At 43.1% G+C, this 21,962-nt stretch overlaps 2 protein-coding genes across 5 annotated transcripts in view; both read right to left on the bottom strand.

Moving 5' to 3' along the window:
- The window catches only part of LOC112233603 (brefeldin A-inhibited guanine nucleotide-exchange protein 1), a 105,510-nt gene extending 95,722 nt beyond the window's left edge, over positions 1-9,788 (bottom strand). For all 3 annotated transcript variants that reach the window (XM_042308903.1, XM_042308904.1, XM_042308905.1), the window contains exon 1: positions 9,466-9,788. In XM_042308903.1, coding sequence (XP_042164837.1) covers positions 9,466-9,589 — 124 coding nt within the window. In that variant the 5' untranslated portion in view covers positions 9,590-9,788. The remainder of the gene's footprint in view (positions 1-9,465) is intronic.
- Positions 9,789-12,912: 3,124 nt separating this feature from the next.
- LOC112233602 (carboxypeptidase A6) overlaps positions 12,913-21,962 on the bottom strand; it is a 49,170-nt gene continuing 40,120 nt past the window's right edge. For both annotated transcript variants that reach the window (XM_042308768.1, XM_042308767.1), the window contains 5 exons: positions 19,527-19,637; positions 19,137-19,227; positions 15,982-16,184; positions 15,792-15,876; positions 12,913-15,606 (listed from right to left, as the gene is read on the bottom strand). In XM_042308768.1, the coding sequence (XP_042164702.1) occupies positions 15,377-15,606; positions 15,792-15,876; positions 15,982-16,184; positions 19,137-19,227; positions 19,527-19,637 (720 nt within the window). In that variant the 3' untranslated portion in view covers positions 12,913-15,376. The remainder of the gene's footprint in view (positions 15,607-15,791; positions 15,877-15,981; positions 16,185-19,136; positions 19,228-19,526; positions 19,638-21,962) is intronic.

Here is a 21,962-nt window from a genome sequence, read left to right as displayed (position 1 = left end):
CATGTGTTCAGTGAGCCTAATGAGCAGAAGTGTGCTGCTCCCAGTGGATGGTACCCCTAATGACGACGTGGCCGTCGCAGTGCCCATATTTATGTCAACACTGTACGACTTCTATACTATACAGTGTTTAAACGTAGGCCCATAGACCTATACTTCCTGTCAATGTACAATAGGTTAGATGTCTTTTCAGTGGTGTTCTTTGCTATCTAAGACTTGTGGCCTTGGTAAGGTGCCTTATGTCATAATGAGTCATGTCCAGTTATTTCTTGAACGCAACCTGAGACAATCAGCCAACTTTATATTTGGTTTAAACTTGAATCTTACAGTCTGGCAAAAACATCCCACTTTGATGAAGACGTATCCCCACATTGGCAGATGGTACCGTTAAAACAGCTCTGTCCTGAAAGCCTGCTTCACCACATTCGATACACACAGATCGTTGTAAGCTCTTAGACTCAGTGCATGAATTATGCATCGCAATACCCCACAATTGTTGAGAACAACCTTTTGAGTAAAAGTAAAGGAAACACACTGTTATTTTGCTATTTCGAAAATACCAAGTCATTGGACGAATGATGATTTTGTTAGAATGCGTCAGAGCCACCTGGAAAGCAGAAATTGATAAAAGGAATGAGTTTGCCACAGTCTAAGCATAATGTTAACATCAAAATATAAAGCTTTAGAATCCCACTAAGGATTCAGATATCATCCGTGAGATTCCATTGACTGACTGAGGACCACATACAGCTGTACCCACCATGTGTGGTTGAGTTTGGCCAAACTAATGACTACAGTAAGTGGGACAAGAATGGGCCATAACAGGAACAGCTGTTTAAAAAAAACGTCTCAAAAGGCCCCTTAATAAGGAGATCTGTTCTGTTATCAGAACCTATAAACTATCACAATAAAGAAAGTCGCACAGTCCATGTATAAACTCCCAGCAATTAAATGGGTATTTACCAACGCTTCGGCATCACTGTGCCTTCCTCAGGGTTATCAGAGCATGCATTGTTCCTGAAAAGTACACAATATATTCTGCTCATACTTGCCCAGCAAATGTTTTTCTCTAAGAGGAAGAAACCTAGTTATCTCCATACACAATCAGGAGGAAAACAGTTTGCCATAGTAGGTGCTCCATGACTTTGTTCGTGTCAACCTTACTTTTGGGGAAGGTTAATAAACAGCATATTACAGCATATTAGAATTTAATTTCACGCCTCTTTTCTTGCATCAACTGAAATGAATGAGGTCTACTATGGGTCAGTCCACATTGCTTAATTTAAAACGGCACTTGTAGTTACTGTGCTAGTTACAGTAGATACAGTCTTGATTCAGTAACATTAAAACAGCATTCTAGGCTTTTACCTGTACAGTACAGAATATCCAGCCAGTGTACACGAGGGAAACAATGGGAGCTCTGTCTCTAGTGCATAAATGGATACTCTCAAAGGGCAAACAACGTAGTACCAAACAGTACTGTCCTCCAAGCTGACCAGGCTACAATAATTAAACTTTTTTTGTTTTTGTTTTAGTTTTTTTGGAATTGTTAGTTAGACTACTTGCTCGTTATTACTGCATTGTCCATTTCGCTACAATTAACATCTGCTAACCAGGCTGTGACAAATAAAAACTTTGATTTGATTTGATTTGATTTTGAAACAACGTAGTACCAAACAGTACTGTCCTCCAAGCTGACCAGGCTACAATAATTAAACTAGTAAACAACATAGTACCAAACAGTACTGTCCCCCAAGCTGACCAGGCTACAATAATTAAACTAGCAAACAACGTAGTACCAAACAGTACTGTCCCCCAAGCTGACCAGGCTACAATAATTAAACTAGTAAACAACATAGTACCAAACAGTACTGTCCCCCAAGCTGACCAGGCTACAATAATTAAACTAGTAAACAACGTAGTACCAAACAGTACTGTCCAAACAGGCTACTGTCAACCCAAACAGTACTGACCAGACCAGGCTACAATAATTAAACTAGCAAACAACGTAGTACCAAACAGTACTGTCCCCCAAGCTGACCAGGCTACAATAATTAAACTAGCAAACAACATAGTACCAAACAGTACTGTCCCCCAAGCTGACCAGGCTACAATAATTAAACTAGCAAACAATGTAGTACCAAACAGTACTGTCCCCCAAGCTGACCAAGCTACAATAATTAAACTAGCAAACAACGTAGTACCAAACAGTACTGTCCCCCAAGCTGACCAGGCTACAATAATTAAACTAGCAAACAACGTAGTACCAAACAGTACTGTCCCCCAAGCTGACCAGGCTACAATAATTAAACAAAACAAAAACGTTTTGATTGACCAGGCTGCCTGAAACAATGTATCAGGTGACTGACCAAGCTACAATAATTAAACTAGGTGACTTATCCAAACAGTACTGTCCCCCAAGCTGACCAATTAAACATTAAACAACGATCTAAACAGTACTGTCCCCAAGTGACCAGGCTATAATTAAACAACAAACGTTTTGATTGTATACTGACACATCAGGTGACTGGCATTCCCACAGCAGGCCCATGTGTGTGTGTGTGTGTGTGTGTGTGTGTGTGTGTGTGTGTGTGTGTGTGTGTGTGTGTGTGTGTGTGTGTGTGTGTGTGTGTGTGTGTGTGTGTGTGTGTGTGTGAACTGAATATATTCACAGGCTGCTGTGAGAGCAGAGGACTGTGGAATAAGAGAAATGTGTTTCGACCCTACTGGACTCTGTGACCGTTGGAAAAGCCCTGACCTCGTTGCAGCTGGCCACTCCCTCCCTCTATCCTGATAACTTGTGACACACATTGGTTACCTTTAAAAAACATGTATTGAACCTTTATTTAACTAGGGAAGTCAGTTAAGAACTCATTCTTATTTACAATGACGGCCTACCCCGGCCAAACCTGGACACCGCTGGGACAATTTTGCGCCGCCCTAAGGGACTTCCAATCACGGCCGTTTGTGAAACAGTCTGGAATCGAACCAGGGTCTGTAGTGACACCTCTAGCACTGAGATGCAGTGCCTTAGACCGCTGCGTCACTCGGGAGCCCACTTGGAAGTCAGTCCAGTGTTCGTAAACGATTTAATCATCATGAATGAAATGAATCATAACCTCATTCTCGGTATAGGTGGGCAGCGCCCCCTACTCTGTGGTCCAAGATGAATGTATTCCTGCTTCCGTCACTGTTCTGCCTCTTTGTGACAATGTGAGAACCCAAGCTGCTACAGGATGTTTTCCTGAACAAGAGCAAAAGTCAAGTCCACAGTGAAAGTGAGAACATACACGATCTGACAACTTTGTTTTTCAATAGAACAAATGTCATGTATTGGATAGTGTTACAAGGAAGATCACAAACCTACAAGAAGAGGGCTGAATATCAACAACACATGCAACATCCTTGTTTTCATAACAATCGGAAATCTGTATTTTTGGGGGCCGATTTAAAAAAACAAAAAACACATTTTTATACCTTTATTTAACTAGACAAGTCAGTTAAGAACACAATCTTATTTTCAATGACGGCCTAGGAACGGTGGGTTAACTGCGTCATTCAGGGGCAGAACGACAGATTTTCACCTTGTCAGCTCGGGGCATCCAGTCTTGCAACCTTACAGTTAACTAGTCCAACGCAATAACGACCTGCCTCTCTCTTGTTGCACTCCACAAGGAGACTGCCTGTTACGCGAATGCAGTAAGCCAAGGTAAGTTGCTAGCTAGGATTAAACTTATCTTATAAAAACAATCAATCATAAATCACTAGTTAACTACACATGGTTGATGATATTACTAGATATTATCTAGCTGCGTTGCATATAATCTGACTGAGCATATACAAGCATACAAGTATCTAAGTATCTGACTGAGCGGTGGTAGGCAGAAGCAGGCGTGTAAACATTCATTCAAACTGTACTTGCGTTTTGCTAGTAGCTCTTCATTGTGCGTCAAGCATTGCTCCGTTTATGACTTCAAGCCTATCAACTCCCGAGATGAGGCTGGTGTAACCGAAGTGAAATGGCTAGCTAGTTAGCGCGCGCAAATAGCGTTTCAAATGTCACTCGCTCTGAGCCTTCTAGTAGTTGTTCCCCTTGCTCTGCATGGGTAACGCTGCTTCGAGGGTGGCTGTTGTCGTTGTGTTCCTGGTTCGAGCCCAGGGAGGAGCGAGGAGAGGGACGGAAGCTATACTGTTACACTGGCAATACTAAAGTGCCTATAAGAACATCCAATAGTCAAAGGTTAATGAAATACAACTGGTATAGAGGGAAATAGTCCTATAATTCCTATAATAAATACAACTTAAAACTTCTTACCTGGGAATATTGAAGACTCATGTTAAAAGGAACCACCAGCTTTCATATGTTCTCATGTTCTGAGCAAGGAACTGAAATGTTAGCTTTCTTACATGGCACATATTGCACTTTTACTTTCTTCTCCAACACTTTGTTTTTGCATTATTTAAAACAAATTGAACATGTTTCATTATTTACTTGAGTCCAAATAGATTTTATTGATGTATTATATTAAGTTAAAATAAGTGTTCATTCAGTATTGTTGTAATTGTCATTATTACAAATAAATTATATATAAAAAAAATATTAAAAATTGGCCGATTAATCGGTATCGGCTTTATTCTGTATCGGTATTGGCGTTGAAAAATCATAATCGGTCGACCTCTACTAGAGATGATACAACATCCCTGGTCAAAGTGACAAAAATAACTACAGTATTATTAGATTGATGACGTGTCTCCACTCTTAGAAAAAAAGGTGCCATCTAGAACCTGAAATGGTTCTTTGGCTGTCCCTCATAGTAGAACCCTTTGAAGAACCCTTTTTGGTTACAGGTAGAACCCTTTTGGGACCCTTTTAGGGGTAGTGGCTGGGGGTAGGGGACTAGGAGTAGTGGGTAGGGGACTAGGGGTAGGGGACTAGGGCTAGTGGACTAAGGGTAGTGGGTAGGTGACTAGGGGTAGTGGGTAGGGGACTAGGGGTAGGGGACTAGGAGTAGTGGGTAGTGGGTAGGGGCTTGGGGGTGGGTAGGTGACTAGGGGTAGGGGTGGTGACTAGGGGTAGTGGGTGGTGACTAGGGGTGAGGTGACTAGGGGTAGTGGGTAGGTGACTAGGTGTGGTGGGTAGGGAACTAGGCGTAGTGGGTAGGTGACTAGGGGTAGTGGGTAGGTGACTAGGGGTAGTGGCTAGCGGGACTAGGGGTAGGTGACTAGGGGTAGTGGGTAGGTGACTAGGGGTAGTGGGTAGGTGACATGGGGTAGTGGGTAGGTGACATGGGGTAGTGGGTAGGTGACATGGGGTAGTGGGTAGGTGACATGGGGTAGTAGGTAGGTAGTGACTAGGGGTAGTGGGTAGGGGACTAGGGGTAGTGGGTAGGGGCTTGGGGGTAGGGGACTAGGGGTAGTGGGTAGGGGACTAGGGGTAGTAGGTAGGGAGCGAAGGGTAGTTGGTAGGGGACTCGAGGTAATGGGTAGGAATGTAGGGTAGCTGGTAGTGGATAGGGGACTAGGGGTTGTCTTGGAAGGATTACAAGGTGTCCCAAAGAGGAGGACGGTGAGGACTAAATGTATCCCAATCAGAGGGACTGTCAGTGAGTAGTGGCATTCTCTCAGAGATGTCTCTGTGCCTCAAGGTAAGAGGGAAGATTGCGTAAGTCTCTGAGTATACTGGGTGACCCAGTTGTTTAGACAGGCAGTGGTTATTGAGTTTCTCAGTGTCTTTGGATGAGTGGCATTCACACTCTCCATCCACACCTCCAAAAAGTACAAGATCCAAGCTTTTGAATAAAATCACAGCTGGTTATCATGAAAAATACTAATTCAGGTGCAAGAAAAAAGAAAATCACCTTTAGAATCGTGCCTAATAAGGATGGCATCTTGTAGTTTCTGCCACGACATAGTATGGGTGTTTTTTCATATTGATAATAGGTATGAGGAAGCATTATGTTAAACTCACTGCTCTTAAAACACCCACACTGTGATGCTCTGACTAATCTGGGCTATTCAGTTTATGAATGCAGAGGGAGCTTCATTCCTACTACAGACTCTCTGCCGATCTAGGATAATCTCACAACACAAACCCAGGAAGTACATAGCTTAATGCTAACATAAACACAGTAGCCTATGTAACACAATGGGGAAAAACTACAGAAATGTGTAATCAAATATTTCTACATCAAGAGTACGTTTTACTGAACATGCTAACATGTAGCCACTCAATTGTGTTACTAACAGTGTAATAACATAATAGCATTGCGTATTGGCTCGGCCCACCCCTCCTGCGCAGTGACTGAGTGACTCATTGCAAGCCAACAGAAAAGGTCTCCGGGCAGCTGAGCGAAAATGGAGGAAAACTACTCTAAACTTCCGTAGGACCTATTATTCTTCCACTCCTCTCTACTTTCTCTTCCTCTGTATCCTTTGAAAAGAAGGTTGATGACATCCACTCCTCATTCACTCAGCCTATTGAGTCCACTGAGTGTGCTGCCTCTGACCAACACTCTCGCTACCTTACCTCTCTCCGATTGATCTTCTTGACCCTAACCAGTCAGGCTTCAAGACGGGTCACTCAACCGAGACAGCTCTCCTGTGTGTGACGGAGGCTCTCAGTACTGCCAAAGCTGACTCTCTCTCCCCTGTTCTCATCCTCCTAGATCTGCCTTCGACACCGTGAACCATCAGATCCTCCTCTCCACCCTCTCAGGGCTGGGCGTCTCAGGCCCCTCCTACCAGGTGACATGGAGAGGATCTGTATCTGCACCACATGCTCTCACTACTGGTGTTCCCCAGGGCTCGGTTCTAGACCCTCTCCTCTCCTCTCAAGTCACTCGGCTACGTCATATCCTGACATGGTCACTCCTATTATTGCTATGTGGATGACACTCAACTACTTATCTCCTTCCCACCACCCAGGTGGCGACACACATCTCCTCGCAGATATCTCAGCTTGGATGTTGGCCCACCACTTCAAGCTCCACCTCAACAAGACGGAGCTTGTCTTCCTCCCGGGGAAGGCCTGTCAGCTCCAAGGCCTCTCCACACGGTTGACAACTCCACGGTGTCCCCCTTCCGGAGTGCAAAGAACCTTGCTCACGGCAAGACCCTCTCAATCTCTGCAAACATCAAAGCAGTGACTCGCTCCTGCAGGTTCATGCTTTACAACATCTGTAGAGTACAACCCTACCTCACACAGGAAGCAGTGCAGGTCCTAATCCAGGCACTTGTCATCTCTTGTCTGGACTACTGCAACTCTCTGTTGGCTGGGTTTCCCTCTTGTGCCATCAAACCCCTGCAACCTATCCAGAATGCTGCAGCCCACCTGGTTTTCAACCTTCCCATGTTCTCAGATGTCACCCTGCTCTTCCACAGACTCCACTGACTTCCAGTTGGAGCTCGCATCCACTGCAAGACGATAGTGCTTACCTACAGAACAGCAAGACGAACTGCCCCTCCCTACCTTCAGGCTCTGTTCAAACCCTACAGCCTAACCCGAGTACACCTCCGGTCTCTTTGCCCTCCCACTCTTAAGGGAGGGCAGCTCCCACTCATCCCAGTCAAAGCTCTTCTCTGTCCTGGCACCCCAGTGGAGGAACCAGCTTGCCGCTGCAGCTAGGACAGCAGAGTACCTGGCCATCTTCTGAAACCCTACCTCTTCAAAGACTATTTTAAATAATCCCACAGCTCACCCCCATCTACTTACTATGACTGTGATAAGTGGTTGTCCCACCTAGCCACCTTAAGATGAATGCACTAACTGTAAGTCAAATCAACAATCTAATCAAATGTTATGTGCCACATGTGCCGAATACAACAGGTGTAGTAGACCTTACAGTGAAATGCTGAATACAACAGGTGTAGTAGACCTTACAGTGAAATGCTGAATACAACAGGTGTAGTTGACCTTACAGTGAAATGCTGAATACAACAGGTGTAGTAGACCTTACAGTGAAATGCTTACTTTACAAGCCCTTAATAAGAGCATCTGCTGAATGACTAAAATGTCAATGTAATGTAGTAATGTGCATTTGTTATCCCCCAAAACAGTGGAGAGACAGGTACAGTAAAATTAAGATAAGCTAGACTCACTGGCTGCTCAACAACAAAGGTGGGCTGTGGGGTCATTGTTTCACCAGCAGTGTCAGATTACTGGAGTAGGAGAACAGAGAGTAACTTGTTCCAAGCCAGTTTGCCAACTTGACCAAAAACACATAAATGGACCCGAAATGACTATGCAGGGAAAAACAAAACCTGTCCTGATCTTTTTTCATGACAGATTAAAATTATTCATGTGAAGTTCAGATGGGCCCTTCCTCTTTCTAAATTCAACAAGGCATAGGACCACTGGGAATAGGCTATAGTGTGAATACGCGTTTCAGCTAAATGCACCTGGTGCGAATGATACATCTGCCACTTTCCCGATGCGCATGTATTTTTGGGGACAACCCAAGACATAAACGCCGATCCGGGTCTCCAAAGACATCACAGTAGCCAACATTCACTGCCAAGCTCCGCTACTTGTTTTTCTTTCAACGCCACTCCCTCTACGGTTTCGACTAGAAGGGATACAGTTTATGTCAGAATTGACAATAATTGACTTCGTAGCAGGTTAGGACAATTTACGTAGCAGGTTAGGATAATTGGGTTAAGGTTAGGAAAAGGGTCAGGATTTGGTAAAATGCAAAACATTTCAACTTTAAACGTCAATTTGACATAAACTGTATCCCTTTCAGCCATGACCCCCCTCTCCGGGCACGCAGGACAGTCTGGATTTCTAGAGCAGAGTAGACAGACTGCTTCGTATAACCCACACAGACGATCCCATCAGAAAAAAAGTTAAAGTAATGTGGCAAAATGATTTGCACATATCAGTCTAACAATTTAAAATCGCTTCTTCTTCTTCTTGCAGGAATAATTGTACAGGCTACGACTTGATGTAGCCTGCAGACAAATGCAGCAGCAATTCCATGATGCTTTAGAATTGGAAATAATAAGTGACAGTTTGCTTTCAGTTATTACCTAATTATTTATACAGCACGGTATTGTCAGTTGCGTGCGTAATAAACTAGTGTAGCAGTTTGCAACTGTCAAAGGAGGCACACACCCCTGTCATTTGCACCATTTCCGTATCCACACAGAGTAACTAAGCGATGATTATCCGAGAGCCTATAATGCCACCTCGATAGTTGTATATTCAACAACTATCTACCGTCCTTTACCTGAATAAAACCTAAAATATTGAGCGAAAATACATATCAACTGTAGCTGCATTGTTGCCAATAGATTCTAGAACGACTTTGTTGCGACAATGTAGCCCAAGGAGTCGTATACTTTCGCGAACCTTGGGGCTGGCGACAACGTAGCAGCCGAAAACATAGTAGGCAGTATTAACCAGAGATGCATGACGTTGGTAAATCAATTACAAACTAAGACTGTGATAATGTCAGAAATAAAACTTACCGAGTGCCACCTCGCAGGCTTTTCGCAATTGCGAATGGTGAGCCTTTTTAACCTCTTTGTCGGCCAGGATCTTCTCCAAAGCTCTGGTTAAAAACATGTTTTTCGTCTTTTTGCCTTCATACATGGCGCGCCGGAATTGGGGCGAGGAGTAGTACCTGTCCCAAGGGCAGCAGCCGTTCCAGACCGATGTGTTCTATTCGAGAGGACAGCGGCAGTGGCCCTAACATACATACATAAATAAAGACAGAAGGTGGGGTAAATCCCTCAGATTGCCATTAGCAACCTGCCTAGCTGCGCCATGTTGGAAGGAAGCGACGTCACGCACGTTAAAAAACGGCCGCAGTGAGGCAGCAGGGTGTGTGTGTGCGTGTACTATAGAAATAATCTACCTGATCATGATTATATTACATTAATTTTAAAAATATTGTGGGTGCAAAGCAATCCCCTTCCTGCTTTTTCAAACTAATGCACATGTAAAATAATGAGATGATGCATAAAACTGGTCACTTTAATGATGTTTACATAGTCAATGCCAGTCCGACATTGCTCGTCGTAAAATGTATATATTTCTTAATTCCTTTATTTTACTTTTCGATGTGTGTGTATTGTTGTGAATTGTTAGATACTACGGCACTGTTGGAGCTAGGAACACACGCATTTCGATACACCCGCATTAACATCTGTCAAATACAGTACCAGTCAAAAATTTGGACACACCTACTCATTCAAGGGGTTTTCTTTATTTTGACTATTTTCTACATTGTAGAATAATAGTGAAGTCATCAAAACTATAAAATAGCACACATGGAATCATTTAGTAACCAAAAGAGTGTTAAACAAATCAAAATATATTTTATATTTGAGATTCTTCAAAGTAGCCACCCTTTGCCTTGATGACAGCTTTGCACACTCTTAGCATTCTCTCAACCAACTTCACCTGTAATGCTTTTTCAACAGTCTTGAAGGAGCTCCCACATATGATGAGTACTTGTTGGGGTCACTCAGTACTTGTTGGGGTCACTCAGTACTTGTTGGGGTCACTCAGTACTTGTTGGGGTCCAACTCATCCCAAACCATCTCAATTGGGTTGAGGTCGGGTGATTGTGGAGGCCAGGTCATTTGATGCAGCACTCCATCACTCTTCATCTTGGTCAAAGAACCACACCAGAAGGCTTTAAATTATCAGAGTCAGGATCAACAAAATATTGAATCTAACAAACTCTACTGTGTTTCTAACTAATTACACTGAGTATAACTAGTGTAATTGATGTGATATTAAATAACTCATTATACTGTGTATAACTAGCGTAATGGATGTGATATTAAATAACTCATTATACTGTGTATAACTAGCGTAATGGATGTGATATTAAACAACTCATTATACTGTGTATAACTAGCATAATGGATGTGACATTGAACAAAATACTATATCTGTTTGTTCCTTTGTCTGGTACCTGCAATCAATCTGTTTTTCACCAAAGGTAGGGTGATACTGCACTCTTGAAAGTGAGCCATGATGTTGTTTACTTGTAGAAAAACGAAAGGTAACCCAAACTGCAGCGTCAGCAAAGGAAGAGGATCTATGAAAGAGAGTACTTGATTAACACTTGAGGCTAAAAGCCACTAAAGTGCCAGCATTGAAAGATCCTCGTACCATACCATTCTGTGTCTTAGTTCAACTGATACATTCAGACTGATACATTCTTACCAGTCTCTCACACTGTCTCACACGGCAGGTAACCTAGTGGTTAGAGCGTTGGACTAGTAACCGGAAGGTTGCAAGATTGAATTCCCGAGCTGACAAGGTAAACATCTGTCGTTCTGCCCCTAAACAAGGCAGTTAACCCACTGTTCTTATGCCATCATTGAAAATAATAATTTGTTCTTAACTGACTTGCCCAGTTAAATAAAGGGAAAATAAACACACGCAGTCTCTTACACCCACACAGGATTGATTGATGTCTAAGAGACAGACAGCACAAGGATCTTTCTTCATTAGTTATTTAGTGTTGTGATCAAGGGAGTTTTGGGTGGCAGGGGGAGAAGAAATTAGAAAAAACCTAACTGTGACCCATCTGGTACCAAGTCATCATTGTCATCTACATCAAATTGTAACAGTAATTGATCTACATTGATCTTTGTCAATTGGGAGAGTGGGCAGCAATCATGATAACTGTTTGCATAAATACGCAATGATTGGACTAAACAGGGTGATATACAGTATGAGTGTGTTGTCGCAGGGCCCAGAAACACGGCACGCTGTATCATGTTAGAATGAAATAGGAAATAGCAGACTGCTTCACTGCGTTTGTTACACTATCTACCACATATGATATTACACTCCTCCCACTGGGCAAAAACTGGTTGAATTAAAAACTAGGCCCCTTTTTTCTCAATTTCCACCTGAATGACGTGCCCAACGCAAACTGCCTGCTGCTCAGGTCCTGAAGCCAGGATATAGGATATAATTGTTACCATTGGGAAAAAAACACTTTGAAGTTTGTATAAATGTTAAAATAAATGTAGGAGAATATAACATAATAGATATATTAGGAAAAAATCCATAGAAAAACCAACCAGAATTTTTATTTTTAGAAAAAGGTCCTATTGAAAATGAGCTCCCTGGATGCTATTCCCATGGCTTCCACAGGGTGTCAGCAGTCTATGTTCAAGGTTACAGGCTTGTAACTTCAAAAACAAGTAAGAAATATCAGTTTAGGTACAGTGACACAGTCTTGGAAATTCGTGTTTACGCGCCATGAAGACAGGACACATCTGCTAAAATCGGTTTCCTATTGAACATACTTCTTTCCGTAAGAAATATTTTAGTTTGATTACATTTTAGGGTATCTAAAGAGTGAATAGAAATGTATTTTGACTTGTTGAAACAAAGTTTAGGGGTAGATTTTCAGATTCCTTTCTCTGCATGTTGAACGAGTGGATTACTCAAATCGATGGCGCCAACTAAATCGACTTTTTGGGACATAAAGAAGGATTTTATTTAACAAAACAACACTACATGTTATAGCTGGGACCCTTTGGATGACAAATCAGAGGAAGATTTTCAAAAAGTAAGTGAATATTTAATCGTTATTTGTGAATGTATGAAACCTGTGCCGGTGGAAAAATATTTTGATGTGGGCGCCGTCCTCAAACAATCGCATGGCAGGTTTTCGCTGTAATAGCTACTGTAAATCGGACAACACAGATTAACAAGAATTTAAGGTTGCAGCCAATATAAGACACATATGTACCTAAATGTTTAATATCCATAATTTTTACAATTATTTATTTGAATTGCGCGCCCTCCAGTTTCACCAGAAGTTGTCCCGCTAGCGGGATGCCTATTCTTAAATTAACGTTGTTTCCACATGATTTCAACCCCATAAATCGATGTGATGCATTGAATCCACGTGGAAAACGTATTGAATTTGCAAAAAGTCATCAACATAAGGGCATTTTGTATTTTTTCACCCAACGTTTAACATAAATCCAATGAATGACATGGTGACATTTTTTGTTGATTTCACGTTGCATTCACATTAGTTGACAACTCAACCAAATGTAAATCAAAACTAGACGTTGAACTGATGTTTGTGTCCAGTGGGCTGTTACTGTAAAACGATGCTATTGTAATGTTTGAAATGATAGTGATGTCAAAGAAAACATCCACGTGACAACCTCACAAAAAAGAAATAACATGTATTACATTTCAGTAAATGTCCTTTACACTTTCTATCAAAAGTAAACATTTCCCCTTGATAAAAAAAAAATATAAACTTATCCTTTACAAAATTATAAAAAGCGTTTAAAGTCCATTTCAAGGCACTTTGTTAAAGGGATAGTTCAACCAAAAGACAAAATTACATATGGGTTTACTTACCCTGTAAGCAGCCTATGGGCAAGATATGACAGCAATCCATGTTTTGGTTTTGTTTACCTGGATACTGTTTCAAATGATAACTTTTCTGCATTTGTAGAAGAAATCCAATGCAAGCCAATTGTACCTATATAAGCATTTTACGTTAATGTCCAAATTATCTATAAGTAATTTCATTGAGTTACACAATACAGTTTTAGACACATAAAGTGCAAAAATTATAATACAGGTACTGTTGACTTGCATTGAATTTGCATTGGAACAGTGGCCAGCTAAACAAACTAAAGCATGATTTGCTGTCATACGTTGTCCATAGACTGCTTACAGGGCAAAGAAACCCATATGTAATTGTGTAATTTGTGTGAACTATCCCTTTATTGATACTTTAGGCATCCTTGTTGTTTGTACCATATAAACACATTTTTATGACCTTGTTCTACCACAATTAATGTAAAATGTCTTTTTGAAGACATCTAGAGCAGTTAGCTCAGTGGTTTAGTGGGTGGAACATGCAGGTATACATACGGCTTATGCCACACATATTGCGTTTACTCACTTCTTAATTGCCATGATGCATATCAAAGTAGTGTAGTGGAGGTATATGCCATATCAATTAATAAGGCTGATGGAACAGATTAGAATGTTTAGCTTAAAATGTTCAAAAACTATTATTTCACATTTTAGGCTCAGCAATGTGCACATGGCGGTAGGCCTATGCGGGAAAACACTGTTCTAAAATGTGCACTGCACATGCAAGCGGTTTCAAGGACAGAGATGTAAATATCCTTTAGATATTTTGAAAGAGGGAAGATCTAAAGATGCAACAATAATTGTTATCCTTTTTTAAAATTGTTATAATTATTATCATGGGTTGCTAATATGACTTGGACAATGCCTTTGGCTGCTAGACAATAAAAGACATTTGAAAGAAAACCAGTATAAGTCTTTATAAAATAATTGCCTCCACATTTCTATGGTGGGATTTTGGCTATAAACTACTTTGAAACATGCCTCATAATATGAGATAAAACATCCTGGTTTCAGACAATGAAGGAGCAGGAAGAATATAACAATGCTAATGATAGGCCTAATCGTCTTCTGGTAGAGGGAAATGCTTCACCAAAACCTTCTAAATTAAGCGTTAACTAGCTACAAAGCAGAATTATATCAGGATTATTTGTGTCAATCTAGTGGCCATTTGTTTTGCAAACTCAATCTCATGTCCTACAGAAACACTGCTAATCAAACAACAGTGCTTGGTGCCTGCAAATTATAGGGTAACTACACAAAAAAATCTAAATTTCTTAGATTGTTCCCTGACATCAAAAGTGGTCTCCGGATGTGGTGTAAACATTGTTATGGAGTTATAACATTCCATTTTTGTTGTTTTTCTATAAAAAAAACTGCCGTTGGCCAGCCTCATGTATCCATTTCAGTAGTAGGTCTACTATTAGCCTACTTCCACAGTACAGCTTGGGTTGGCCTGACTATGAAAGACCAATATGGGATTTATCATTTTAGGTCATTCAGAGTGTATGTCACTGTTTCTCATAGAATTCACCCGGCGGGCCGTTTGGGAAATCTTTGGCAAAAGATAGAATATACCCACTTCTCCAGGCACGACTACACCACTGAGTTAGCTGATGGTGCTCCAGATAGTGAAGCTTTAATGGGTCAAAACTGCAATTTCAAGAAAAAGACTCTGTTAAATGCAATATCAGTCTCTTGAAAATGGCATTCAAGTGCTTGCGTTCACCGTACACTGTAAACAGTCGAGTTGTTGATAGTACAAGGTGAAGATTTTATGTAATATGACATCTAAATAATTTTACATTTGAAACCAGTTTGAGGGCATTTTCAAGTACCACTATGGCCTCTAACATACAGACATAAAATGGAGTGGTGACCACTCTTGGGTAAACATCAAGGCTTGCATGATATATGTTGCATTTTCCTTTTTGGCACAATAACCCACCACCCGTAGTTATTCTCTAGCAGATGCAGAGATACTGTAAATGTCTATATATCTCAGAGATATGGATATCTCTCCCTGTCCAGCTGATACATCCCTGTCTCACACTTCTTTAGTAGGCCTGATGAGATGGTCTTCACTGCTCTCATGGTCTCAGTACAGGTGGGGTTAATCAGAGCTTCAGGTAACAGGAAGCCAAAGTAGCCTGTGTCCCGCAGTTCAAAGGCAAAGGCATAAGGGATCCCGTTCCTATAGGCCCAGTCCATGGAGCTGCCTGAGCTAACATCTGTTGGCGTCAGAACAAATACAACAGTTTGGATTCATTGGGAGGGTTCTCCACAGGCAAACATGTGTGCGGCAGGAATTCTTATCTTTTAACTGAAATATTATGAGCTAGATGTTTTCTGAGTGTTTTGCAGTCTGTTGCTGAAGTAAGTTAACGTTGGGAAGGAGAGAGTGTGCATAACTCACACAGCGTGGTGGAGGCGGGTCCATATCTGTACCTCACTCCGTAGGCAGAGTACAGGGCCGTCACTGCATTGTGTGCAGCTGACTCCTGGAGGGGGGGAATACAGTACATTACAATCATTTATTCGATTCCAATGTGAGTTGCAACAACATTGATTCATTGATTGATTGTGGTCACAGATCTGTCTCTCACCACACAGTTGAAGTTAGGGATGGTGGCGTATTTATAGGAGTAGGGGTAGAGCAACATTTGGGCGTAGGCGTGGATGGAGACGTAGGCCTTGACACGCTTCTTGTGCTTCCGCAGGAACTTGGCCACTGCCTTGACCTCCGGCTCGGACTCAGGGAAGGGTCCGCAGTACGTGTCATCACAGGGGTGAGAGGATGCACCCTCCTCTGGCAGGGAGAAACAACGACAGGGCAGGTACTGTTTGTTACTTACTATGGTCATACAGTATTACGTGCTGTGTATAAATACAGAGAGGTTATACTAGTTTATACTGGAACTATACCCAATACTTTATAACAGGGTTTTACTATGGTGTTAGTGTATGTTTCTGTGACCATTTTTGAATACATTTTACACACAGAAAATTGCTCTGAGTAAGTCTGCTAGACAAAATCATGGTAAATGGGGGGTATAAAACACACTGGGGACATATTTTTTTGTCCACACAGCCTGTTGACATTTTGTTCTCAATTCAATATGTTTTAGACATTTCTCTTGTAGGAATTTTGACCCCAAAAAAACGGTCTTCTTTCACCTCTCCCTCTTTCCTGTTATTTGTATATTCATAGCTACTTTGTGTCATTGATGACTGTTTTCAATGTGGACGGATACCTCTTCAGATGGACTACGCTGGCTACATATCTCTCTGTCTCTCTCAGATTATTTTTGCATTTTCATGTATTCTAAGCAGAACTAAACCCTCCAACTACAGTACGCATGCCCATTAATTATGTAAATGAGTACTCCAAAAATAAACGTTAGAAGCACAACTTGGCATAACCTGCAGACAGACAACAAAGAGCATGATCTAAGAGACTTGCCCATGAGCAAAAAGCAGCACCTCAAAACTCTGGGCCAAATTAATATTTGCATATGCAAATCCAACAGGGAATGAGCCATGTCTATGTATAATACAAACAGTGTAAATGAACAATTTCCTAAATTAATTAACTGATTAAAATTAGACAGTAAATTACCCCTGGTATCATCCAACCTTGAAAGTCTATGATTGGTCTGCACAAAACACATAGCGGCTTCAGTAAGCATGAACTTCTTGTGCCTATTGCCTATTCTCATAATTAGGGCCTCGTTCCTGGCTTTAGCGAGGAGCCAGAGTTCTTTTCTGGTCAGCTTTCAAAACTCAGAGCCTTATTCAAAATACAGATGGCTCTGAGGGTGAAATCAACAATACATACTGTAGTTGGGATTATTTGTCATTCCCCTCCCATTCTATGCTACAGTATAATGATACATCTCAACACCAAGCTGAGGCCTATCATTATCATGTTGTTTTCATAGGTCTTGGCCCCCATAATGAATACTCTGTGTCGACCAAGGCCGTGTTTTACACAGCGTGTGTTTTAACAACTTGTTCCCACAGGTCCCCAGCCAGTACGCATCTACATACGCCTGGCAATTAGTTATACACAGAGCAAAGAAGGTTTGTTACCCAGGAAAATGTGAAAGTGGCACAAGGTAAAGGACAAGGCAGTGTATCTTGTACTGTATTCTAGCCTGCCTTTACAGTAGCTGGATAATCTAATGTAGCAGGTTTGACTTAAGGGCCTAGAGTTTTCCTGTTTCTGTCTCGTGGTCAGGAAAAACTCAGGCCTATAGCCATATCTGCTGCTGTCACACCCTGATCTGTTTCACCTGTCCTAGTGATTGTCTCCACCCCCTCCAGGTGTCGCTTATTTTCCCCAGTGTATTTATCCCTGTGTTTCCTGTCTCTCTGTGCCAGTTCATATTGTATGTCTTTCAAGTCAATCAGCGTGTTTCCCCATAATCCTGCTTCTATTATTTTTTTGCTAGTCCTCCCAGTTTTGACCCTTGCCTGTTTTTCTGGACTCCGTACCCGCCTGCCTGACCATTCTGCCACTCTGTACCTCCTGGACTCTGATCTGGTTATGACCTTTTGCCTGTCCACGATCATTCTCTTGCCTATTCCCTTTTGGATTGAATAATACATATCAAAGACTCCTGTGTCTGGATCTGACCTTGTGTTCTTATAGCTGCATTATAGTCTCATGTGTGAGAATATATTTTTATTTATTTTACCTTTAGTTAACTAGGCAAGTTAGTTAAGAACAAATTCTTATTTTCAATGACGGCCTAGGAACAGTGGATTAACTGCCTGTTCAGGGGCAGAATGACAGAATTGTACCTTGTCAGCTCGGGGGCTTCAACTTGCAACCTTCCGGTTACTAGTCCAACGCTCTAACCACTAGGCTACTCTGCCTAGTGGTTCTTCCCCCCTATATCTTAAACACCAACCACTCACTGGGTACAGATGTCACTTCAACTTCAATTTATGATTTGCATTTGGTTGAGAAAAAAATACAAAATACCCTTACGTTGGGGACTTTCTGATTACTTTTAGAAATTCCAAACAGTTTTCCACGTTGTTTCAATGTTATCAGATTATTTTTGTTGTTGTTGAAATGACGTGGAAACAACGTTGATGTAACCCGTTTTTTTTTTCTCCAGTGGGCAGTGTCTCATACAGACCTTGGAGATTATCAGTATCACATGCTCTGTCTATCCCCCCCCCTCTCTCCCCTCTCTCTCTCCCCTCTCTCCCCCCTCTCTCTCTCCCCCTCTCTTTCCCCCTCTCTCTCCCCCTCTCTCTCCCCTCCCCCTCTCTCTCTCCCCTCTCTTTTCCCCCTCTCCCCCCTCTCTTTTCCCCCTCTCTCTCCTCCCCCCTCTCTTTTCCCCCTCTCTTCCCCCTCTCCCCCCTCTCTCTCCCCTCTCCCCCCTCTCTCTCCCCTCTCTTTTCCCCCTCTCCCCCCTCTCTCCCCAGCTCTTTTCTTGCTGTAATTATCTATCCTTTCTTATTTAAGATTCCAAGTATCACACATAAAACCAGCCTCCCTCCCTGAGTGATGAATAGCAGACACCCACCAGAAGACCCTACCCCCCCCCTCTCAGCACCACCAAAATCATATCAAACAGGGGAGGTGCCGTCACCACACAAACATTTAATCCACAGCTTACACTAATTAAGCAGACAGAGCACCAGGAGACATCTCCCAACAGCAGGGGAAGGAAAGCAGGGGGAAGGGAGGACACACACACACACATACACACACACACACTCCAAGGATACATTAAAAACTCACCACACCACTTGACTTTCCAGTTCCTGTTGGCGTCAACACCTCTGCAGTGATACTTGGCGTTTTTGGACCGGGTTTTCCTCCAGAAACGATCCTGGGGGGAAAATAATGAACACTGTCACTGACTCAAAGTAGCTATGAATATACTAATAACATGTCACCTTAAATACACGTTGGGTCAAATGTTAGCTAGGTGAGAGAGAAAGAGAGAGAGCAAGCCAGACAGAGAGGGTGTGAGAGAGAGAGAGAGAGAGAGAGAGAGAGAGGGGAGAGGGAAAGAGAGAAGGGGAGAGAGAGAGAGTGAGAGAGGGAGAGAGGGAGAGAGAGGAGGAGAGGAAAAGTGAGAGAGAGAGAGGGGGAGAGGGAAAGAGACACAGAGAGAGTTGTAGCTACCGTAGTCCAGCTGAAGATGTATCCATCCACGTTGAAGACAGGCATGATGTAGAAGTTGAGTTGGTTTATCAGTCGTCTCATCACAGAGTCATGCTGGTAGGAATGCAGAGCCTACAACAACAACAGGCTTATATGAACACGGCAGGTAAGTTCACAATGAACCATAGGCTATATCTCTTCTTGCACCTGTTTTATTTCACCAGTTACAATACTTTCTAGTTGGTGAATAATAAATCATGATTAATACTCCTAAGAAGTCTGTAAGTCTGAGGGTGGCAGAGGATCCACCAGTGATATCACACACCTGTGACTGAGCAGTACAACTGCTATAGAGGGCTACTAGAAAACCCTCATCATCCTCATCATCGTTCTACAGTTGCACCATCGAGAGCATCCTCACCAGTTGCATCACCGCCTGGTATGGCAACTGCTCGGCATCCGACAGTAAGGCGCTACAGAGGGTAGCGCGTACGGCCCAATATGTCACCGGGGCCAAGCTTCCTGCCATCCAGGACCTATGTACATGTACTAGGCTGTGTCAGAGGAAGGCCCAAAAAATTGTCATAGACTCCAGTCAACCAAGTCATTGATTGTTCTCTCTGCTACCGCATGGCAAGCTGTACCTGAGCGCCAAGTCCAGGTCCAAAAGACTCCTTAATAGCTTCTACCCCCAAGCCATAAGACTCCTGACCAATTCATGAAATGGACTATTTACATTGACCCCCTCCTCCCTTTGTTTTTACACTGCTGCTACTCGCTGTTTGTTATCTTTGCATTGTCACATTACCCCTTCCTATATGTACAAATGACCTCGACTAACCGGTACCCTCTGTATATAGCCTCATTATTGTTATTTAATCCTATTGTTTAAAATATATATATCATTTAACCAGGTAATTTGACTGAGAACACATTCTCATTTACAGCAACAACCTGGGGAATAGTTACAGGGGAGACGAGGGGGGATGAATGAGCCTATTATAAACTGGGGATGATTAGGTGATCATGATGGTATGAGGGACAGTTTGGGAATTTAGCCAGGAGAACAGGGTTAACACCCCTACTCTTATGATAAGGGCCATGGGATCTTTACTGACCACAGAGAGTCAGGACACCTGTTTTAACGTCCTATCAGAAAGACAGCACTCTACACAGGGCAATATCCCAAATCACTGCCCTGGGGTATTGGATTTTTTTTTTAGACCAGAGGAAAAGGTGCATCCTACTGGCCCTCCAACACCACTTCCAGCAGCATCTGGTCTCCCATCCAGGACCAACCCTGCTTCAGAAGCCAGCAGCGTGATGCAGGGTGGTATGCTGCTGGTCTCCCATCTAGGACCAACCCTGCTTCAGAAGCCAGCCAGCAGTGGGATGCAGGGTGGTATGCTGCTGGTCTCCCATCCAGGACCAACCCTGCTTCAGAAGCCAGCAGTGGGATGCAGGGTGGTATGCTGCTGGTCTCCCATCCAGGAAACCCTGCTTCAGCCAGCAGTGGGATGCAGGGTGGTATGCTGCTGGTCTCCCATCCAGGACCAACCCTGCTTCAGAAGCCAGCAGTGGGATGCAGGGTGGTATGCTGCTGGTCTCCCATCCAGGACCAACCCTGCTTCAGAAGCCAGCAGTGGGATGCAGGGTGGTATGCTGCTGGTCTCCCATCCAGGACCAACCCTGCTTCAGAAGCCAGCAGTGGGATGCAGGGTGGTATGCTGCTGGTCTCCCATCCAGGACCAACCCTGCTTCAGAAGCCAGCAGTGGGATGCAGGGTGGTATGCTGCTGGTCTCCCATCCAGGACTAACCCTGCTTCAGAAGCCAGCAGTGGGATGCAGGGTGGTATGCTGCTGGTCTCCCATCTAGGACCAACCCTGCTTCAGAAGCCAGCAGTGGGATGCAGGGTGGTATGCTGCTGGTCTCCCATCCAGGACTAACCCTGCTTCAGAAGCCAGCAGTGGGATGCAGGGTGGTATGCTGCTGGTCTCCCATCCAGGACCAACCCTGCTTCAGAAGCCAGCAGTGGGATGCAGGGTGGTATGCTGCTGGTCTCCCATCCAGGACCAACCCTGCTTCAGAAGCCAGCAGTGGGATGCAGGGTGGTATGCTGCTGGTCTCCCATCCAGGACCAACCCTGCTTCAGAAGCCAGCAGTGGGATGCAGGGTGGTATGCTGCTGGTCTCCCATCCAGGACCAACCCTGCTTCAGAAGCCAGCAGTGGGATGCAGGGTGGTATGCTGCTGGTCTCCCATCCAGGACTCAAGAAGCCAGCAGTGGGATGCAGGGTGGTATGCTGCTGGTCTCCCATCCAGGACTAACCCTGCTTCAGAAGCCAGCAGTGGGATGCAGGGTGGTATGCTGCTGCATTGTGTTACCTTTATTACATGTTTTACTTAAGTATATTTAGCAAATATTTTCTTAACTCTATTTCGTTGGTTAAGGGCTTG

The sequence above is a fragment of the Oncorhynchus tshawytscha genome, linkage group LG29 (assembly GCF_018296145.1).
Source record: "Oncorhynchus tshawytscha isolate Ot180627B linkage group LG29, Otsh_v2.0, whole genome shotgun sequence".
Classification (NCBI taxonomy): domain Eukaryota; kingdom Metazoa; phylum Chordata; class Actinopteri; order Salmoniformes; family Salmonidae; genus Oncorhynchus; species Oncorhynchus tshawytscha.
Note: the sequence above shows the minus strand (reverse complement) of the source record. Positions and strands in the feature narration are given on the sequence as shown.